This window comes from Aptenodytes forsteri, unplaced genomic scaffold (genome assembly GCF_000699145.1).
Source record: "Aptenodytes forsteri isolate BGI_AS27 unplaced genomic scaffold, ASM69914v1 Scaffold252, whole genome shotgun sequence".
Taxonomy (NCBI): domain Eukaryota; kingdom Metazoa; phylum Chordata; class Aves; order Sphenisciformes; family Spheniscidae; genus Aptenodytes; species Aptenodytes forsteri.
The window spans coordinates 32175-49090 of record NW_008794281.1 but is presented as its reverse complement, the minus strand read 5'-3'; the positions used below and the strand labels follow the sequence as shown (position 1 = coordinate 49090).

Below are 16916 nucleotides of genomic sequence, written 5' to 3'. Positions count from 1 at the left end.
ACAAAATGAAGTCTGAAGAACAAGTTAGTATGCAGAAATATAAACTGATAGACAATTATTAACAAGGTTTTACATCAACATTTTACCTCTGCCTTGACTGGAAAAGGCATTTGTTCTTTGCTCCAAAGTCAATATTCCATTCAATATGTCCGTTTTCAGTTCCTTCTAGAAAGTACAGTCATTTTTTCTTAGCTCAAGTACATCAGCATTAGATTGATGTTAAAACTGATCTTTGAGATGTAAATGGCGTATTTATTTTTGGGGCAGCCTTTTCCCTGTCTGGCCATCTTACATCCTTTGCTTTTCTGTAAATTTTTTGTAAGTGAGTGACATTTCTTGTAGCATTGGCTTATTTGGAAGATTTAGTGTCTCTTACTGAAATAGAAAGCTGGAATCCAGCTGCTGCTTTGTCACTAACTTAACCAGTTAATTTACACAATCTGGAAACCTCCATTAGTTCTGTCCATTTTGAATATTTAGATGTTTTCACACTGTCCTTCTTGAAAAGTCAGACACTTTATTTTTAATTCTTTGTTAGGGAAGTATATAGTAAAGAAGCTGATGCAAAAAACAGTATAAAATTCTGTTTCAGATAAAGCACCAGTAGCTGTTGCTGCATTAATAATGCATCGTATCACTAAGCACCTTGAGTTTTCCTCAAATAAATCAGCTTGTACCTGAGTTTTGCAGTGTTTATTGTGGTAACAGTTATTGCTTTTCCTCTGGACTATGACTTTTATTCAAACTCGCGGCTGTAATTTTGGTCTAGAAGGGAGGAAAATAAATTCTGAGTAGCGCCATGGTTTCTATAAAACACCTAGAGTATGAGCTGAGAAGTGTCCCTGGCAGAATTGTGTCAGTTCAGGCTTCTGCTGCTCATATCCTAGAGGAGCCCCAGTCTTTGCAGATCTTTACTTAGTCTATAAAGTTCAGATTCCAGGTTCAGGGAAGGAAAGAATAAGCAAGCTGTTGAGTTTATGAATGATATTTTCAGAGAAATCTGTGCCTTCACTCATCTCTGCGTATCATTTCCTTTTCTGTGTCTATCTGGTCATCCTGTAGGGTAAAAAATGGAAGCCTCCATAGTCTGAAAATACAAGAGTGGTCTTTAGATTCTGGGTCTAAGGGACTAATCATGTAATAAAATGTTTTTGCCAGTTGGTGCCTCTGTCACCAAAGCAGTGAGTTATATACCAAGAATAATACCAAGAATGGTGAATATAACATTTAGCAGAAGAGTCGTATATTCCACAACTCACTCCTAGCCTTGAGTGTTAGAACATCTTTAACTGAGTACCTGACTCTTACTTCCCACTAGTTTTAAAAGGATGGCGATAACCTTCAGTTTTTACTCATATAACCAGCCACAGATTGATAAATGAGATCTTAATTTAAAGTTCTTGGGACAGGAAAAGTTATATGTACAAGTGTCTTTTTCTTTTCCACATCTTTTGCCTTTAGCTACAGAAGCCTATTTGGCTAAATAATGTGAGTTGGTTTATCGACTTATATAGCACTGTTGTAGTCATTGACTAAGTTCCAAGGGCAGAATCTGTATTTTACGTCAATCCGTCGTCAGAGAGATCCAGCATCATTTCCAGCTTGTGGGCAGGATTTGGAGGTTGGGCGGTTTGGAGGTCCTCTCGTTGCTGCACCGGTAGGCATTCGGAGGGAGCGTTCCTGGAAGCAGCCCCACCATGTTGGGGTTACGTAGCCTGTGGAGAGTAATTGTGTGTGCGGATTCCCCGAGAAGGGAGTACTGCAATATTGAATTGCAATAACAGCATTGGATATAATGCCAATATAAATGGAGAGAGGTAAAAAAATGAGGGTCTTTCTTACCTTTGGTGAATCTCGCTGATACCTAATAATGTCGGATTACCATCTCCGGTATGGACAGATGTTTCGGTAGCCTGTTCCTTAAGTTATCTTCCCCAACGTCGGTTTATTCCCAATAATAAAAAAATAGGATAGCTTTGTGCCTTTGTGGGAGAGGAATAATACACCACTTAGAAATCGGAGAGGTTGCTTGTAAAGAAAGCATCCGTGTGACTTGCTGCAGAACAAATCTCCGAGATCAATGTTAGGGCGAACAGGCCCAATATTTCCAGAAGCTGAGTTACAGTATGTGGAAAGCAGCACAAGAGGGCATTTATAGCATGAATAGCTCTTTATTAGCTGGTATGTGTTTCACTTTGTCATTTTTCAGAATTGCTACAATCCTGCAGACTGAAAACCTTGGATCTGTGTTTTCATTGGCAAACTGATAGGGAAGGAAGCCAAAATATTTGTTACAGCCAAAATAAATCCAATAGCCAAGATAAACTATTTTAGCCCTGTGATCCTGATGCTTTCTCTGAAATGTACTGGGTCATGGGAAGTTTCGTTTGGCCTCCTTTAATAAGTCTGCTCAAGCAGAGCTCTGGCAGACACCAGGATTGCTTTCATAGGGTTAGAAAGAGTATCTTTTCCAAACGGGCAGAAAATATGTCTTAAACTAGGAAAGTCTCCAGAGGATGGATCAAAGGTAAGAAGTTGACTTATTCTGGGAGCTAAAACATCGACTGAACGACAAGGCAGCAGGACTAGGATTTGTGTGAGGTGGGGAGTAAGCACCCAACCCACCTCCTTCGGCGGCTGGCTGAGCTCGAGGCTTCAGAGCCTCGTCAGAAAGTGGCACCTCAAAGCCCAGAATTGTCTCACCTGTCCACCCCAAAGGTTGTCCCAGGTGGGGACGTTAACTCTTATGGCTTTTTTGGGTTTGTTCAGAAGGTTTTGTCCGCTTCAGTCTCCCTCTAGCTACTGACATACACATTCCTACCTCTTTTTGTCCTTCCCCTCCTGCCCCCAGTTCTCTCTAATGAGATGTAGAGTTAATTTCCTTTTTATCTGTCCTTGGAATGGAGCACCAGAGCTGTTGGTCAGAAAGGCCTTTTAAGTCTTTTCTTTTAATTTAATTAATCCTCTGCCCCTGTTTTCATTACCCTAGTGTGCAGCTTTCTCTGCAGAATTAACAGCGTGGACATACTGATCAGTGCTGGTCACAAATTTTCTCAGGAAGTTGCTTTGGGTCCGCAAATGCAGCTTGTCAGAACAATTTTTTTGCAGAAGCATGGCTGTTCCAGCTATGTTCCAACAAAATGTAGATGTGATGATTTGACAGCTCAGCCGCCTTAGAGCCTGTACTTCGAGGCAGGGCAGATGTGAGCGGCCCCGTGCATGGACCATGGGTCTGCTGCATGCCAGGCTGGGCTTTGGGGCATGCCCAGCTCACTCTTTTGAGTGCATGTCGTTACGAAACGTTACCTAGTGACTCTGTCATACCTCACTTAGCCAGCCTAGCACTGAACTGCTCCCTCAGCTATTAGGTGAGGACAGAAGGGCTCAGCCTGCCTACGATGCTCAGAGGCCCTATGCTAAAATTCTCCTTGCAGCAACCTCCCGTGTGTGCAGCGGCTGTTGGGGGTGATTGTGTAGGGAGGTAAGACTTTTTATCGTTTTATTAAACTCCCCATTTATTTGATGCGTTGGGACCAATACCTTCCCATTCCAGATCTCTATTTCCACAACCTCTTAATGTGTTTGTGTGCGCGATGCTCATGGGATTACGATTCCTTCTTGTTTATTCAAGCCTTTATGCCCCCCGGGGATCTTTGTATAAGCACTACGAGCAGGTGAATTGGGAACATGGATGAAAGGATGCTAAAAGGGAGAGCAGGCCACTCTGGGCTGGGGAATCAGGCTTTAATCCCTGCTTCTGCTCAGGTCAATCAAACCCACACAAAAGCATTGTGCCCTAGGTAGAAATCATCTTTGTGGTGCAGAGTCCTGTCTACCCTTGAGTAACATGGACCAAAGCCATCATTGAAATAGAGTCCTGTTGTAGGCTGAAATTTAGGAGTTATATCTATTAGGAGGCAAAGAAGACTTTGATATGAAGAGCTGAAATTAGGGACTGATTTCATTGAACGTTGAAGCGTAATTGGTATTTGTAGGATTCTTGCGGCTCGGTTGCTTGATTTTGTTCTATTTATCAGGCAGACAGTGACACATCTTTTTCAGATGTGATCAGGCGTAACAGACCTTCACTTGGGCTAAGGTTTTAGAGAAAGAAAAGGAGGACTATGCAGTTTGCTGCTAATGAGAACTTGTTCTTGGTAACAGCAGTTAAGAGAAACCATTTCCTTCTAAGCTGTCTGTAACAGGAATGGTTGCTGCTCCAGGTAACGCGTGGCTAGCTAGAAATCAAGAGTGGCTGAGCTAATCATGGTCTGAATGAGAACCTGTTCACCCAGTGCTAGCTATAGTCTTTTCTGACCTATTTTTTGCCATGGTGATTACCACTGTGTTTTTTCTGTACACTTGGAGTTACAGTGGGTTAGTCATTTTACTGGACATTAGTCTTTAAATGGTATGATTTTAGTGATAAGATTTCATCTAAATACAGTGGATGGGTAAAACTGCATTCCTTATATGGCTGTAACACTTCAACATGACTGAGAATCGCTAGGAGGTTTATTTTATTTTTCTTCTCTGTTTGAGCAGAGTGTTTATTTGAACTGCCTTCTGTCTTGCTAGGACTGGCTTCTTACATTTTGATCTTTTCAACATTACAGAATAGTAGCTATATATGGTAAATAGATAATTAACACAAATAATGAAGGGGTCAGGCAAGCAAACTCAAAATTTTGACTTTTATGAAAAGGTATTAGGAAACCTTGACTTCTGACTTCTTAGTAAACTGTGTTCAAACTGGTTCAGAACTAGCTTTTGGATTTGAAGTCATAGATGTCCTGGTGCTGTGGGAATGAAAAGAAAAAATTATGGCACAGTTTAAATCACAATAATATTCTTATTCCAAGAACTGTACTTAAAGATCTTTACAGGAGACATGACTAGAATATTACATAAGCATTTTCAATATTACTAATGTTGTATATTATTTTAAATGTTCTTAAATATTGCGCTCAGTTCACGAATAGTTCTGGTGTCAGCTTCATCAATAAAACAGTGTTTGATTGTTTATCACAAATGATATCTCGGATCACGTGCCCTCATAGAACTTTTCTTGCAGTGTAGGATTCAGCATAGGAAGACATCGTAGGCCTATGAGTCATAACCTTAGAGATCAGCTGGAATCAAGCTTCTTATTCAGTATACTGCTAAAAAGGGCCACGTTAGGTCACATGCAGTGTTTGTCAGTAAAACGAACTCACAAGTTGTGGTGTGTTGTGTTTTTTGCTTACTTGTACATACTGTCCTATTGTCAGTGACTACCAAAATACCGTTTAATAGCCATTATCCCACTCTGGGCTTGTTTCTGTGATAAACACCTCAGCCGTGTTTGAACTGCTGCTTCAGTGCCAACAGGTTTTTTAATTTGAGCAAAAGAACAGCTTCTAGAGGACAAAATACAGTCCCACTCTGGGGCTAGCCAGTAGAGGGAGATGCAGTCATACACACTTTGTCGATGTGGATCATCTGCAGGAAGGGAGTGGGCATGAGGGAGTTGAAAGTCGCTGTGGAGTAACTCTTCCTCCGCTGCTGACCCTGCTGAGAACGTGTGGAGAAGCAGCACTCCCTCGTTACTTCTCTTTGGTCACACGTCGTCCCTCTCCCTAACAAAATTAAGGAGGACAACGCAAAATGGATCGCTTATTCTATAGCTTATTTCTATGATATTCATTGAAATAGATTCTGAGAAAGGATTTAGGTGTTTAAATCAAAATTGGCATATGCAAAACCCTGTTGAACAGCTGCCTGATTCTGGTGGGTCTTCAGCTTGCTCCAGGCTGACAGCCTGTGCTTGGTAGGTGTGATCGTTGTCCTCTCTTAAGTAATGAGTTTCCACCCATGTTTCACTGGGGTCCAGAGTGGCATTTGGCACACCTGAAAGGATTGACCTCTTGGGTGTTTTCCAGTCTTGTCTACCTCATTTTGTCAGGTTACCGTCTCTGGTCACCTCTCCCAGGATGGGTCGTTCATTTTATGTTAGCGAATGACTGGGTAAATTTCAGAAACCATCTGGGAATTGGAACCCCAGGGCTTAGTCCTTCCTCCTTCCAAATGCCGTAATGGCTGTGCTGTGATTTACTCTCCTTCGTATGGGTGGACCTTCCAGCATAGTGACCCATTTGGGTCTCACTGCCCGCTGGCCCAGCTCCAGTAAGGTGGATGGCTGATGCCTTTTTCCATCCTCTGGAGAGCATTTCGTCTGGCATTAGTGTTAGGTTAGTCCGGTTGTCAGATGAATTCTTCTGTGAGATGAGTATGTGGATTTTAATCCCCTCAGACAGAGAAGGCAGCAATTTTTTTTTAGTTACCCTTTTGTGCTGCTCACCTTTAATCTGGGTATGCTGGACATAGATTTGGGCTAAAGAGGCTTTGCCGTAGACCCCAGACTTAACATCTGCTATGGCCTGACTCCTGCATACAGGCAACGCTCGCAGCTCTGAGCCAAGGCCTCTAAGTCACACAATTTGGGATAAACTTGGTCTCACTGGATTGAACTAAACCTACTCAGAATTAAAGATACAGTTTGGGAAAAATTTGGGAAATGGCAATAAATATAGTTAAGTAAGATTGCATCTTAAAAATAATTAAGCTTTTACTGGTCATTTGGTTACAAGGGGAAAAATTCTTCTAATCCTAATGAAGCCCTAATGCTTTTATGAAGCCCTCGCGTCTCCTAGCAAAGTCATTGAAGAGTCACTGCCCAAATTCCTCTGTGAAGTCTGGGGAGGATCTGTCCTAGTCTCTTCCCATGAGTTTTCTTGGGTCTTGCTATCTTCTTGTACATACGTTAATCACCTGGCTCCTTTGACGCCTGCTTTGGGGGCTGTTAATAGTTAATATTGGCATTTGAAGTCTCATTGCCATAGCCAGAGTTCTCCTTCAAGATACAGTGCTCCATTCATTTCTGAAGGACCATTCAACTCCAACATAGATGAAGAGGAATAAGTAAAGCTTTAAACTGTCCTTTCTTCTCAGAAACAGCCTAAAGAAAGGTAATATAAAAATATCAATATAATCTTATTCTACTATAGCTTTTGAAAGTCCAGTTACCTTAAATTGATTAGCGCTTTAAACTGTCCTTTCTTCTCAGAAACAGCCTAAAGAAAGGTAATATAAAAATATCAATATAATCTTATTCTACTAACTCTAGCTTTTGAAAGTCCAGTTACCTTAAATGGACGCTTTTCAGTGCCTAATCCATGTCATCATCTTGGATGGGCTGACTAGATTTGTAAAAGAGTTTTAAAAATGACGGTGGAGCAAGCCTCTTCCTTGAGAGGAAGGTGAATTTAGGCTTAAGGTGCATTTGGCAGACAGGTTGATTGAGTGTTGGAAAGAGGATTGTGTACTAGAAGAGTCTCCTTTGAAACAGGAATGGATGCGGTGATGTGAGAGATGCTTTCTTTCAGTCTAATATTCTTCTCTTACATACTGACAGTTTCTCTTAAACTACATCTATGTAAGACTGCTAATTCCACAGGAAACCGGTTTCTTCAGAAGCTCGATAAGACGCCGTTGTCCTGGAGGGAAAGGATGTGGGGGCATGTATGAGATTTGACCCATAGTGGCAGTAGCCACCCAAGGAGGCAAGCAGCCTCCCTTACAGGCTATACTGTCCTTGGAATTCCTTCCCTTAGCAAATGCAAGTTTTACAGTAACAAGCCTGCAGACTTCTTGAAAGGGTGACCCAGCTGAGAAGACATGTAGAAATAAATTTAGCCCTGGGCAGCAGTGCCCAAAAATTGTTATCTGATGGCTGCTGAAGGACTTATGTGCCAGGCAGTCTTAATACATCTCCAAATAGAAAAGTACTGATTTCACAGAAGCCACTTCTTTCTGTAGATTTCTTCTTTTTTCCCCAGAAAAAGGTCTGAGGATTAAGTAGTTAACGGGGGTGAAGTTGGTTTGCTTCTAGACTGGTTTGGACAGCGTGAATAAGCAGCTACCGTTCATGTTATTAGTGATTTACAGGTGAGAGGTTTATCCAAGTAAACTATGCAACTAAAATATGCTTATTAAGTTTTGCATAATGTCATTTTTCCTATCTTACCTGTTAGTGGAACAGGTATCTCCTTCTTCCCAGCAGCGATGAGGATTTTTGAGACTGCAAGTCATTTGTTGTTTTTTCTGGGTTTACTCCATGATGCTCCATTTTGAGACTGCAAGTCATTTGTTGTTTTTTTCTGGGTTTACTCCATGTTTGGGTTTGAGCATCTTCAAAACAATGCATAGTTCATTCATGAGTTTGTTAATTGCAAATACTTACTGATTATTAGTAAGTCTATTAATTTATAAATTACAGACTGCCTTAAATATAAAATTAAATTTTAAATGAAATGAGCAATAGGTTTGTGCTTCTATGAACCTGAAAGGTAATATTTGGACTGATGTTAGGGATTTGGGCATTGTATTAGCAGTCCCAACCTGAAAGCTCAGGGCCTAATCCTGTTCCTGAATGCCTTTGTTGAAATTCACATGGATCAAAGAATGGAATTTAAACCAGCCACAGGCTTGTCGACAGGGTATATGTTCAACCCTTTGGTTAGAGAGATCAAGTAGTGTGCCGATGTGGTGGGCATTGTAACGGAGAGTGGTCAGACAAGAATAATGGATGGAAGGACTTGGGGGGGAAACGTGGGGAAAGATCATATGGTCTAATTCCAATGTCATGACGGAAAATGCAGACCAAATTCATACTAACCTGAGAACTTTGGGGTTGTCGCCATCCTGCTGTTAGGCTAACATTTCTTTTAAGTCAGATATAGAACAAATTCTTGGTTGCAATAACAGGGTTGTTTTGATCACGTTTATCGTATTTCAGAAACAGCAGTGGAGAATTTTCTGCTCTTGGTGGTTTTTAGCGACTGGCAAAGTGAGACTCCTTCTTTGATACTCAAAGCTTGTTAAGTCTCTTGATCTCGTTTAACTGACTATAATGACGAGGCAGACGAAGCCTCATGAAAATAAACATTTAAAGGAAAACATTAAGGATAACAGTGTTATTGCTGCGGCTAAAGAGAACACTTCTGAGTGTCAAAGCGGATGTTGACACATGGAATAATCCAAAAGCTGTAATTCCTACAAGCTTTTTGTTTCTTCAAGTTTCAAGCACTTGGGTTGCTGGGCAGGTCTTCTGCCAGGAGGCACCTGGGCAGCTATTTCCAAACTAACCTTGAATCAAAAGCACCAAGAGGAAGGCAGGAGCACCTGGGCTGCCAGAGTCGGCTCCAGTTTTGGGGCACCTTGCTGCTCTCCTGCTTGTGGGTTTGGGATTACGGAGCCGTGCGATGCTGAGCAGATCAGGGTAGGCTTGCCCGGCCTATTGTGCGCTGCTGACTTACTTGCTGCTCCTTCTCTTCCTAATACTTAAGTAAAGAATGCCTGTCCCTTGGCTATCTATTTTCAAAATTGGAAAATCCATATTAATACATTAAGGAGTGAAATGAATATATATATATGAAGTGGTAGAGTTGTCAGACCATAAAAGTAGGCGTGCTGTTGGCTGTATACATGGGTAAGTAGGGAGTGCAGACAGAAGTCAAGTGACTCAGACCGCTGGATTTTACTGATCCCTGGCATAACCCGTTCCTGTTTCCTCTGCGTGCTTTTCAGGACAGGGAAATAAATCACTTCAGCATCAGAAATACCCTAAAAATATTGCACTTGGAAGGACTTCTTACGGCGTTCAACATTTCAAAGGCACAGAAAGGGTGTATTTGGCTAAAGAAAAGAGAAGTTTAAAGGTCCACGTTGTCCAGGGAACTCCAAAGCAAATTACGTTATGCCTGTAATACAGGGCAGGGAGCCACTTTCTTACAGGAAAAAAGCGTCACCTGGAAAGTGGGCTGTAAGTTCCAGTTGCACGTTAGAAGTGCATAATACTGCTTTTGTTTAACCTGAGTCTTTTCATATTCAAAGAAGTTTGGTTAATTTTGTTTGCTTGCTGATGAAGAGTGAAACTATGGAGATGTGTATTAAGCATTAATTCCTGAAAAGATTAGAAACTTCTTTTAACCAACGTCATCACCGTCTTGCTGTCCATACATTAAGTAGTATTATATTCGGCTTCATTAAAGGCAGTCATTCCCCATTGGCTGTTGGTACCATCCCTATTGTATTGAGCTATTGTATTTTTTGAACATGTAGAATTTACCCATCTGTATAAAAGTCACAGAGTCTGGATAGTACGCTTTTTCCCAGATCATGTATTTAAACTTTTTCTTATTTTGGGGCAGGTAGAAAAATACTTCGAAGCGCTTGTTTTTGCACTGAATGTGCTTGCAGTGTTCTTACGATTCATGAATCTAGCAAGGCATCTAGTACAAATTTGTCATGTTTTTTAATAAGAAAAGTAAAAGAAATTACACCTAATTGATAACTGGCCTAATACAATTGTTTGGACTGCAATGGGTCGTTGTAGAGGAGCGGCTAGTATACTGGCATTCCGTATTGGGTAGATGTATGATAGGGCAATAAATTCAGATAGCGTTGAGTACTGTTAGAATACGCGTAAAAAACATTTCCTGGTTTTATTCCTCCCTGAGTAAAACCTTATAAGATTGTCTTTAGAAAAATATACCTTCATTATATCCTCCTTTCTCATAAAGCAAAAATCTGCAGCAATAATAATGTTGTATTCATAAAGGCAAGATGGTTTCTGAGCGCCAAGACAATTTTAAGTTTGAAGGGATGGAGAGGAAGGAAATGAAAGCAACGGCTGGAGGTTTGTGGCACCAGTAACTTTTAATCTCCTCCCTACGAACCAATGGATAGTAGAGAATTTATTTTTTTCATTTATTTTAAAGTGTATTTGTTGTAAATGCATTGTTCTCCACAGAATTGAGAAGCTAGTACTTTTCCTTCTTCTCCCACCTCACTGTTGCATGCAGGACTTCAGGCATCGTTGGTTTTGGCATCTTTTTGGAATTAAACATTCCTGGGTAGAAGACATTGCGTGTAATAAAAATAAGATATAAAGCTTTCAATCTGTGATTACACAAACCTGTTTCAAAACGCAAAAATCTATCTTGTGTTGTTCTGGCATGTAAGAAACTTGTCCTGTTGGTAAAGCGGGTAAAAGTCATCGTCTATGTCTCTGCTTTTTTACAGGGTATTGGTTAGAAAAACTCACGATCTAGTTGTCAAAGATGCCAAAGGCATCCAGCTTATATTGACTTATTTAAGATTTATGGGTGCTTAAAACCAGTGAAGATCTGACTGTTGGTTTTCAGTTTGATGCAGCTGCAGAACTATTCTACTCTATCAGCTTGCTGAGCTGCTGCGTAGAGGATGAAACCTGTTGATGCTAGTGAAAAGGCTTTCCGTTGATTTCAGCATGGCTAACTCTTAAGCGTAATACATTTAATTTCACATATTCTGAGTAATAAGTATGGAGAACAACCTATTTCAGCAGTAGTTGATCTTTTTTCTCGAAGGACTAGTCATACACCAGAAATCTGACAGCAAAGCCAAAAGCTGTGTTTTCCAGTATGTGTACAATGGGTATTCATACAGAAACATATTTCATGTGCAGACAAGTATCTGCAATAAACCAATTAGCGTATGTACATTAGATGTTTTTGCAAAATGCTGTTTGCGTGTTTGTATAACAATATGGTCTTAAGCTCCACTTTTCTTTCCCTTTCTTTTATTTTAGTAGCTTAAGGAAAAAAATACTCTTCCACGATAAAATATGTATAACTATGTCATACAAAAGTTAGAATGCTAGACCTAAGGCGAATTCCACACGAGTTAACAGTGCAACTGCTCCTCATGCTTTTTACAGTCTTTGTTTATGAGTTTGGAGAATCGTGTCCCCACAGATTTGCTGAACGGAGAATACTCTTGTGTCTTGACTTGATGAGCTTAGCAACCTCCTTGTTAGACTCCCCCGAGAGACTCCTTGGTGGTTCCTGGGAAGGCCCCGTACAGATTTATACATCTAACTGAAATGCAGAGCAGCAGATTGTCCAACGCTTCTTGACTCTTTACCATCCCATTTTTATAAATGTAGTGATCGAATTTGGCTTGGGTAAAGTACATCTGTGGCAGTAACGTCTCGCCAGCAGAGGCATTGCTGGCTGCAGCCAGGAGCATCTGTCCGTTCTTGCTGCGGATGAGGGTGTCTCGCTGTTAGGGAAAAAGCTCCGTGTCTCGTTAAGCAAGAGGGAAGGTGTCCTGTGTATCTGGATATTATTCTGTGGGCTGCTGTCATCGTTAAGCAAGAGGGAAGGTGTCCTGTGTGGATATTATTCTGTGGGCTGCTGTCGTTTCGCTAAGAGTGGCTAAAGGATTAAGAGGATACAATCCCATGAACTCCTAACTTGGTGAGGTATGTTATGTGTCCAACGGTATGCCGGAGACAGTGGCCGTATTGCTAGAGTTGTTAGAATTATTTCAGTCTCAGGTGTGTGAAAATCCTTACGGTGTGTTTACACAACTGTCAGTGCTGCTCCTGTAGATGTACTTGGGCTGATGAACTGATTGCGGTAGCACAGAGCTCGCTCCGTGCCAATGTCTTGAGGGGCGAATGGGACTTGCCTTTCCACTTTAAAGCTAGCTCGCATATATCTGTAGTCAGGAATACTTTTAGAAATGAAGCTAAACCAAGAGAAAAATCCTCCTGTTTCATTTTGACACTTTGAACTTGTTTACCTACTACAGTTGTGAAAGGCCACACAATATTTTAAAACATTATTGAGATATTGATGTAGGGCAGCTCATTGAGAAGCTACTAAAGAGAAGACTGGAGTAACTTCTTAGTTTCAGTATTAATATATTAAAATATTTTACTCATAAACTGAACCAAAGTGGTAGGTGGTTGTACAGTTTTTAAAACTTTCTTTTCTTGGTTACCGCCACATCCTGAAGTTACATTACACGATGGTTGTTGCTGTCTGCATCGGTACAGACTTCAGCAAAAATGCTGGATGACGTAGCCTGCGTTATTGTGAGGAATTGCTCCTGGGGATCCACAACATCTCTCTATCCTTGTCTGCCAAGTGTCATCTCTGTTCACGTTAAGATTAATTTTTCAGTTGCTAAGCTAGAAAGTAAGAAATGTGCTATTTTAGCAATTTGTGAAGTATCTCATATACACCTGACACTTCTTAATATGTAAGAATAGTAACACTTTTTAGATGCAGATGTCTCTAGGTCACAGTTGCAGACAGAGTACAATGTAGGAGCCAAAACAAGGTTGAAAAAAACTTTTCATTCATGCTGCAACTTTGATTTCTCACAATAAACCTTGGGCTACTCATTGTTCATGGACCATTGACGAAATCTAGGATGAATTCAATGTGATTTTTGTATGAATTCAATGTGAATTCAATGTGTGATTTTTGCAGTTAACTTGTAAAAGCGTTGATATTTCCATCGTGCTGTTTTAGCTCACACAGAAGAGTTCAGGATGGTATAAACCATGCATTTTTTGGACAGGAAGGGATAATTAATGATAGCATTCAGAAATATTAAATGACTTCCATCTAGGCATCCTTAATGAAAGTTAAGTATTCTTCCTTTGTCACAGTTATGTTGAAATTCAATTCTCATTGATGAGAGAGAGTGCAAGATGTAATGGAGAACAATGAGAGGCAAAAAATAAAGTTTTCATTGCTTCATACATATTCCGAGTAATATCCTTAACTCAAAAGTGGGGAAATTGCAATATACAGTTAAAAACACGCAGAAGATATGAGCTACAGTAATATCTGGAGGTTTTATTGTTTTAGTAAACATGACATTTTGTTTTGCTGCTTTAAAGGTATATGACGGATGGTGGTCTGGGCCTCTATACTCGAAGGCTAAACCGGCTGCCTGATGGCATGGCTGCAGTGCGGGAGACGATGCAGCGTAATACTTCACTGGGACTCGGAGATGCTGACAGGTAAGGTCTCATCCAGCAAATGCTCGCATATAGTGGCGCATTTGATTCACGCTGTATCTAATGCATATTGGATCTCTAAGATTAAATAGCTTTGGGAATTCAGACACTGAATACATGGATATAAGCTTCTCCAGAGTATTTTAGGTTATATGTTCACAGAGGTGTCAGGATAAATGCTGACTTTCTCTTCTGAAATCTCATTTGGGTTTTTGTGGGCAGGACGCAACACAAGAAACTGTAAAACTTCTATTTTAATAGTGTTTGAAATAAAAAAACCCTAATTCTCCTCTCATTTCCACTGATTCTTCCAAGTCCAGTGATTCAGTGTGAATGGTCAAGGCCAAAGACCAAGACTTAGGGGACGAAAAATCCGTAACTTACAGGAGTGCGATCATAAAGGAAGCCGGGGAGATGGACAGTAATGAGACCTATATTCTGTTAGAGTTGAGATAAATGGGTTAAATTCTTTTGCTTTTAATGGCGTCAGCCTATAGCTGCTTCTTTCCCTTCCAAACCCGAAGCCTGATGAGTGTTACTGTTGATACAGTAAGTGAACCGTATCCTTTTTCTTCCATGAGGGGCCCCTAAGTATAAAACATGGATTTTGAGTTACAGGTTTGAACCAATTTCTGAACTAAAAGTATTTTCTCTTTTTGTTTTGTTATTGATAAGTCTTTCCTGGGACATAATGCAGTTGACTGAGTTTGATATGACTGATACTTTCTTGATAGTCATGCATGGATTACTAAGGAAATAGAAGTGATGGAGAATCTAGCCTTGTTTTCAAAGAAAGCCACACTAAATTTGCTTTGGTGTTCTCTTGATACTAGTAAAAAGCAGGATGGTAAATCTAAACAAAAGAACTAAAACCTCTCAGAGAATCTCAGCTCAGTTTCAATCACTAAGTCAGCATATGCTTGCCAGTTGTAAAATACGCCTGGATTTTTCAGGAGCTCATATCTCTCTCTGAAATTTGCAACTTGAAACCCGTACTCGGCCAACAGCACTGGCCCCTGCGGGTGAAGGCATTGCCACCTGGTGATGCAACTGGAGACTAATCAAGTGTCATCCTCGTCTGTTGCTGTGGCTTCTGAACATTGCCACATTAACAGAAGCTATCTGTTTACAATACAGAGTTGGTCTGATATAAATTATATTATTGTTTAAGTAACAGTCAGCCTTCTGGAGAGCTAGTGATACATTCCTCGTCGCTGATTCCTTCCCCTGTTCAATATTTTCTGCGCTTGCAACATTTTTTCTTGGCATGTAAATTATTCTCACATTTTATTTGCTAAGCTCCTTACCTGAAGACACCACACATCAGGACCAATTACGTACGTTCGACAAGAGATATTATTTGTGTGTTTAAATATATTCCACTGAGAATGGGATTGTGACACACTGAAGTGCAATCCCTAGTTTATGTCAATTGTTTCAGCTTGGAAAATCATTTTTTCAGTTCACATGGAGGGGACGGACTTTACACACAGTAAAGGCTCTGTACGGCTGGCAATTTAGCTGCAACACAGGATCACAGAAAAATTACCCTTGGTCCCAGAGTTGGTGACATTATTATGTGTTGTTTTGATTTAGTCTTTTCTATTTAGAATGTAAGCCTACTCACCTTATGCAGGAAATCAGAGTTTTCTGACAATAGGGCAGTGATTTAAAAATAGCTCCTCTTTGGTTGCTGGGTGATCACGATGTGCAGTTTAAACAAAAAATTAATCTTGGTTTGAGCAGCAGTTTTCCAGGGTGAAAACTGGCATAAGGGAAAGGAGTTGAATAAAACGGTGCAGTAATGAATCGCTTTCTTCGTTCTGTGAATGGAGGCAGCAAGCAGGAGTGCTGAGCTGCTTTATTGGTACACCTAGAAAACGTATGAAGATTACATTTAACTTGTTCAAAGCAGATGTTAACTGAATGCGTGGGAGAACGAGTGTGAAAGGCTACAAACCTTTGAGTATAAAGTTAATCATTGAAAAGTTGTCAGAGGAATTTTTCCAATATGCTTACTTGTTTGGTTTCTTGTGTTATTAATTGTAGAAGTTTAGTTGTGAAGCTTTTACTCGTTGGCTCTGGTAACATAAAGCACAGACCTTAGAAGGTACATTTTCCCCTGCAGCAGGGAAATCCAAACAAGGCAATTTAATTTAATGCTTGATTGCAAGGTTAATGTAATCATTGCACAACACAGCTGAGCTTATTTATTCACTTCAAGACAATTTGTGTTTGTATAGAACAAAGGCATTTTTAATGAAAAAAGGCATTTATTTTTATTTAGTTTGTGATTATTTTTTTTTTAAAGGTTGCAAATTAGCCACCTATGGTTTTGTCTCTTCTATGTATATGGACTTGGTATGTGCTATCTGGTTATTTAAGTTGATTTCACATTGTCAGGTGCAGCTGCTTGATCTGAGACTGAATTCTGCCCTTTCATATATGTAACTTGCACTTATGAATACATACAGATAAGAGGGAAGAAATTCAAAACTTAGATTTGAGTAAATCCTTCTGTAATTGCTTACTTGTATAACCTATTATTTAGAGAAGATAATTCAGACCTGTGCTCATTTAACATATCCTTGTGAACAGGACAGGAGACTATATTAATGAATGTGAGCTTGCCAAGAGTAATTTTAATGCTGTTATTAGGGAAATGTCTATATGACTTTTTCAAAAATCCTCAGTGATGAAATGCTTAAATAACTGCTTCCAAGCATGATTAACCTGCGTTGTTTCACTTTTACAATTTAATTTGAGATTGCGTGAATTACATGTCTTTGCATAAGAGTGTAGGGCATAAAAAGGTCTTCCCAGCTTCTGACTGTAAGGACCTGTCTCATCAGATAGCAGATTACGTTGTCTGGGTACTTCCAACAGCTACGGCATTGGTGGACTGTAGGCAAAACACAGCTCAGGTCTTGAGCATGCACTTCAAGAGTGTTTCTGTATCATGGCTCGGATCTATGATGACTACAATGACAGTCTTGTCACGCTCCTAGTTAAAAAC

At 40.2% G+C, this 16916-nt stretch overlaps 1 protein-coding gene across 1 annotated transcript in view; it reads left to right on the top strand.

Moving 5' to 3' along the window:
* The window catches only part of LOC103905074 (neuron navigator 2-like), a gene marked incomplete at its 3' end in the record, with an annotated part of 198257 nt that overhangs the window by 149901 nt on the left and 31440 nt on the right, over positions 1-16916 (top strand). Inside the window, exon 12 of the mRNA XM_019473925.1 lies at positions 13781-13903. Coding sequence (XP_019329470.1) covers positions 13781-13903 — 123 coding nt within the window. The remainder of the gene's footprint in view (positions 1-13780; positions 13904-16916) is intronic.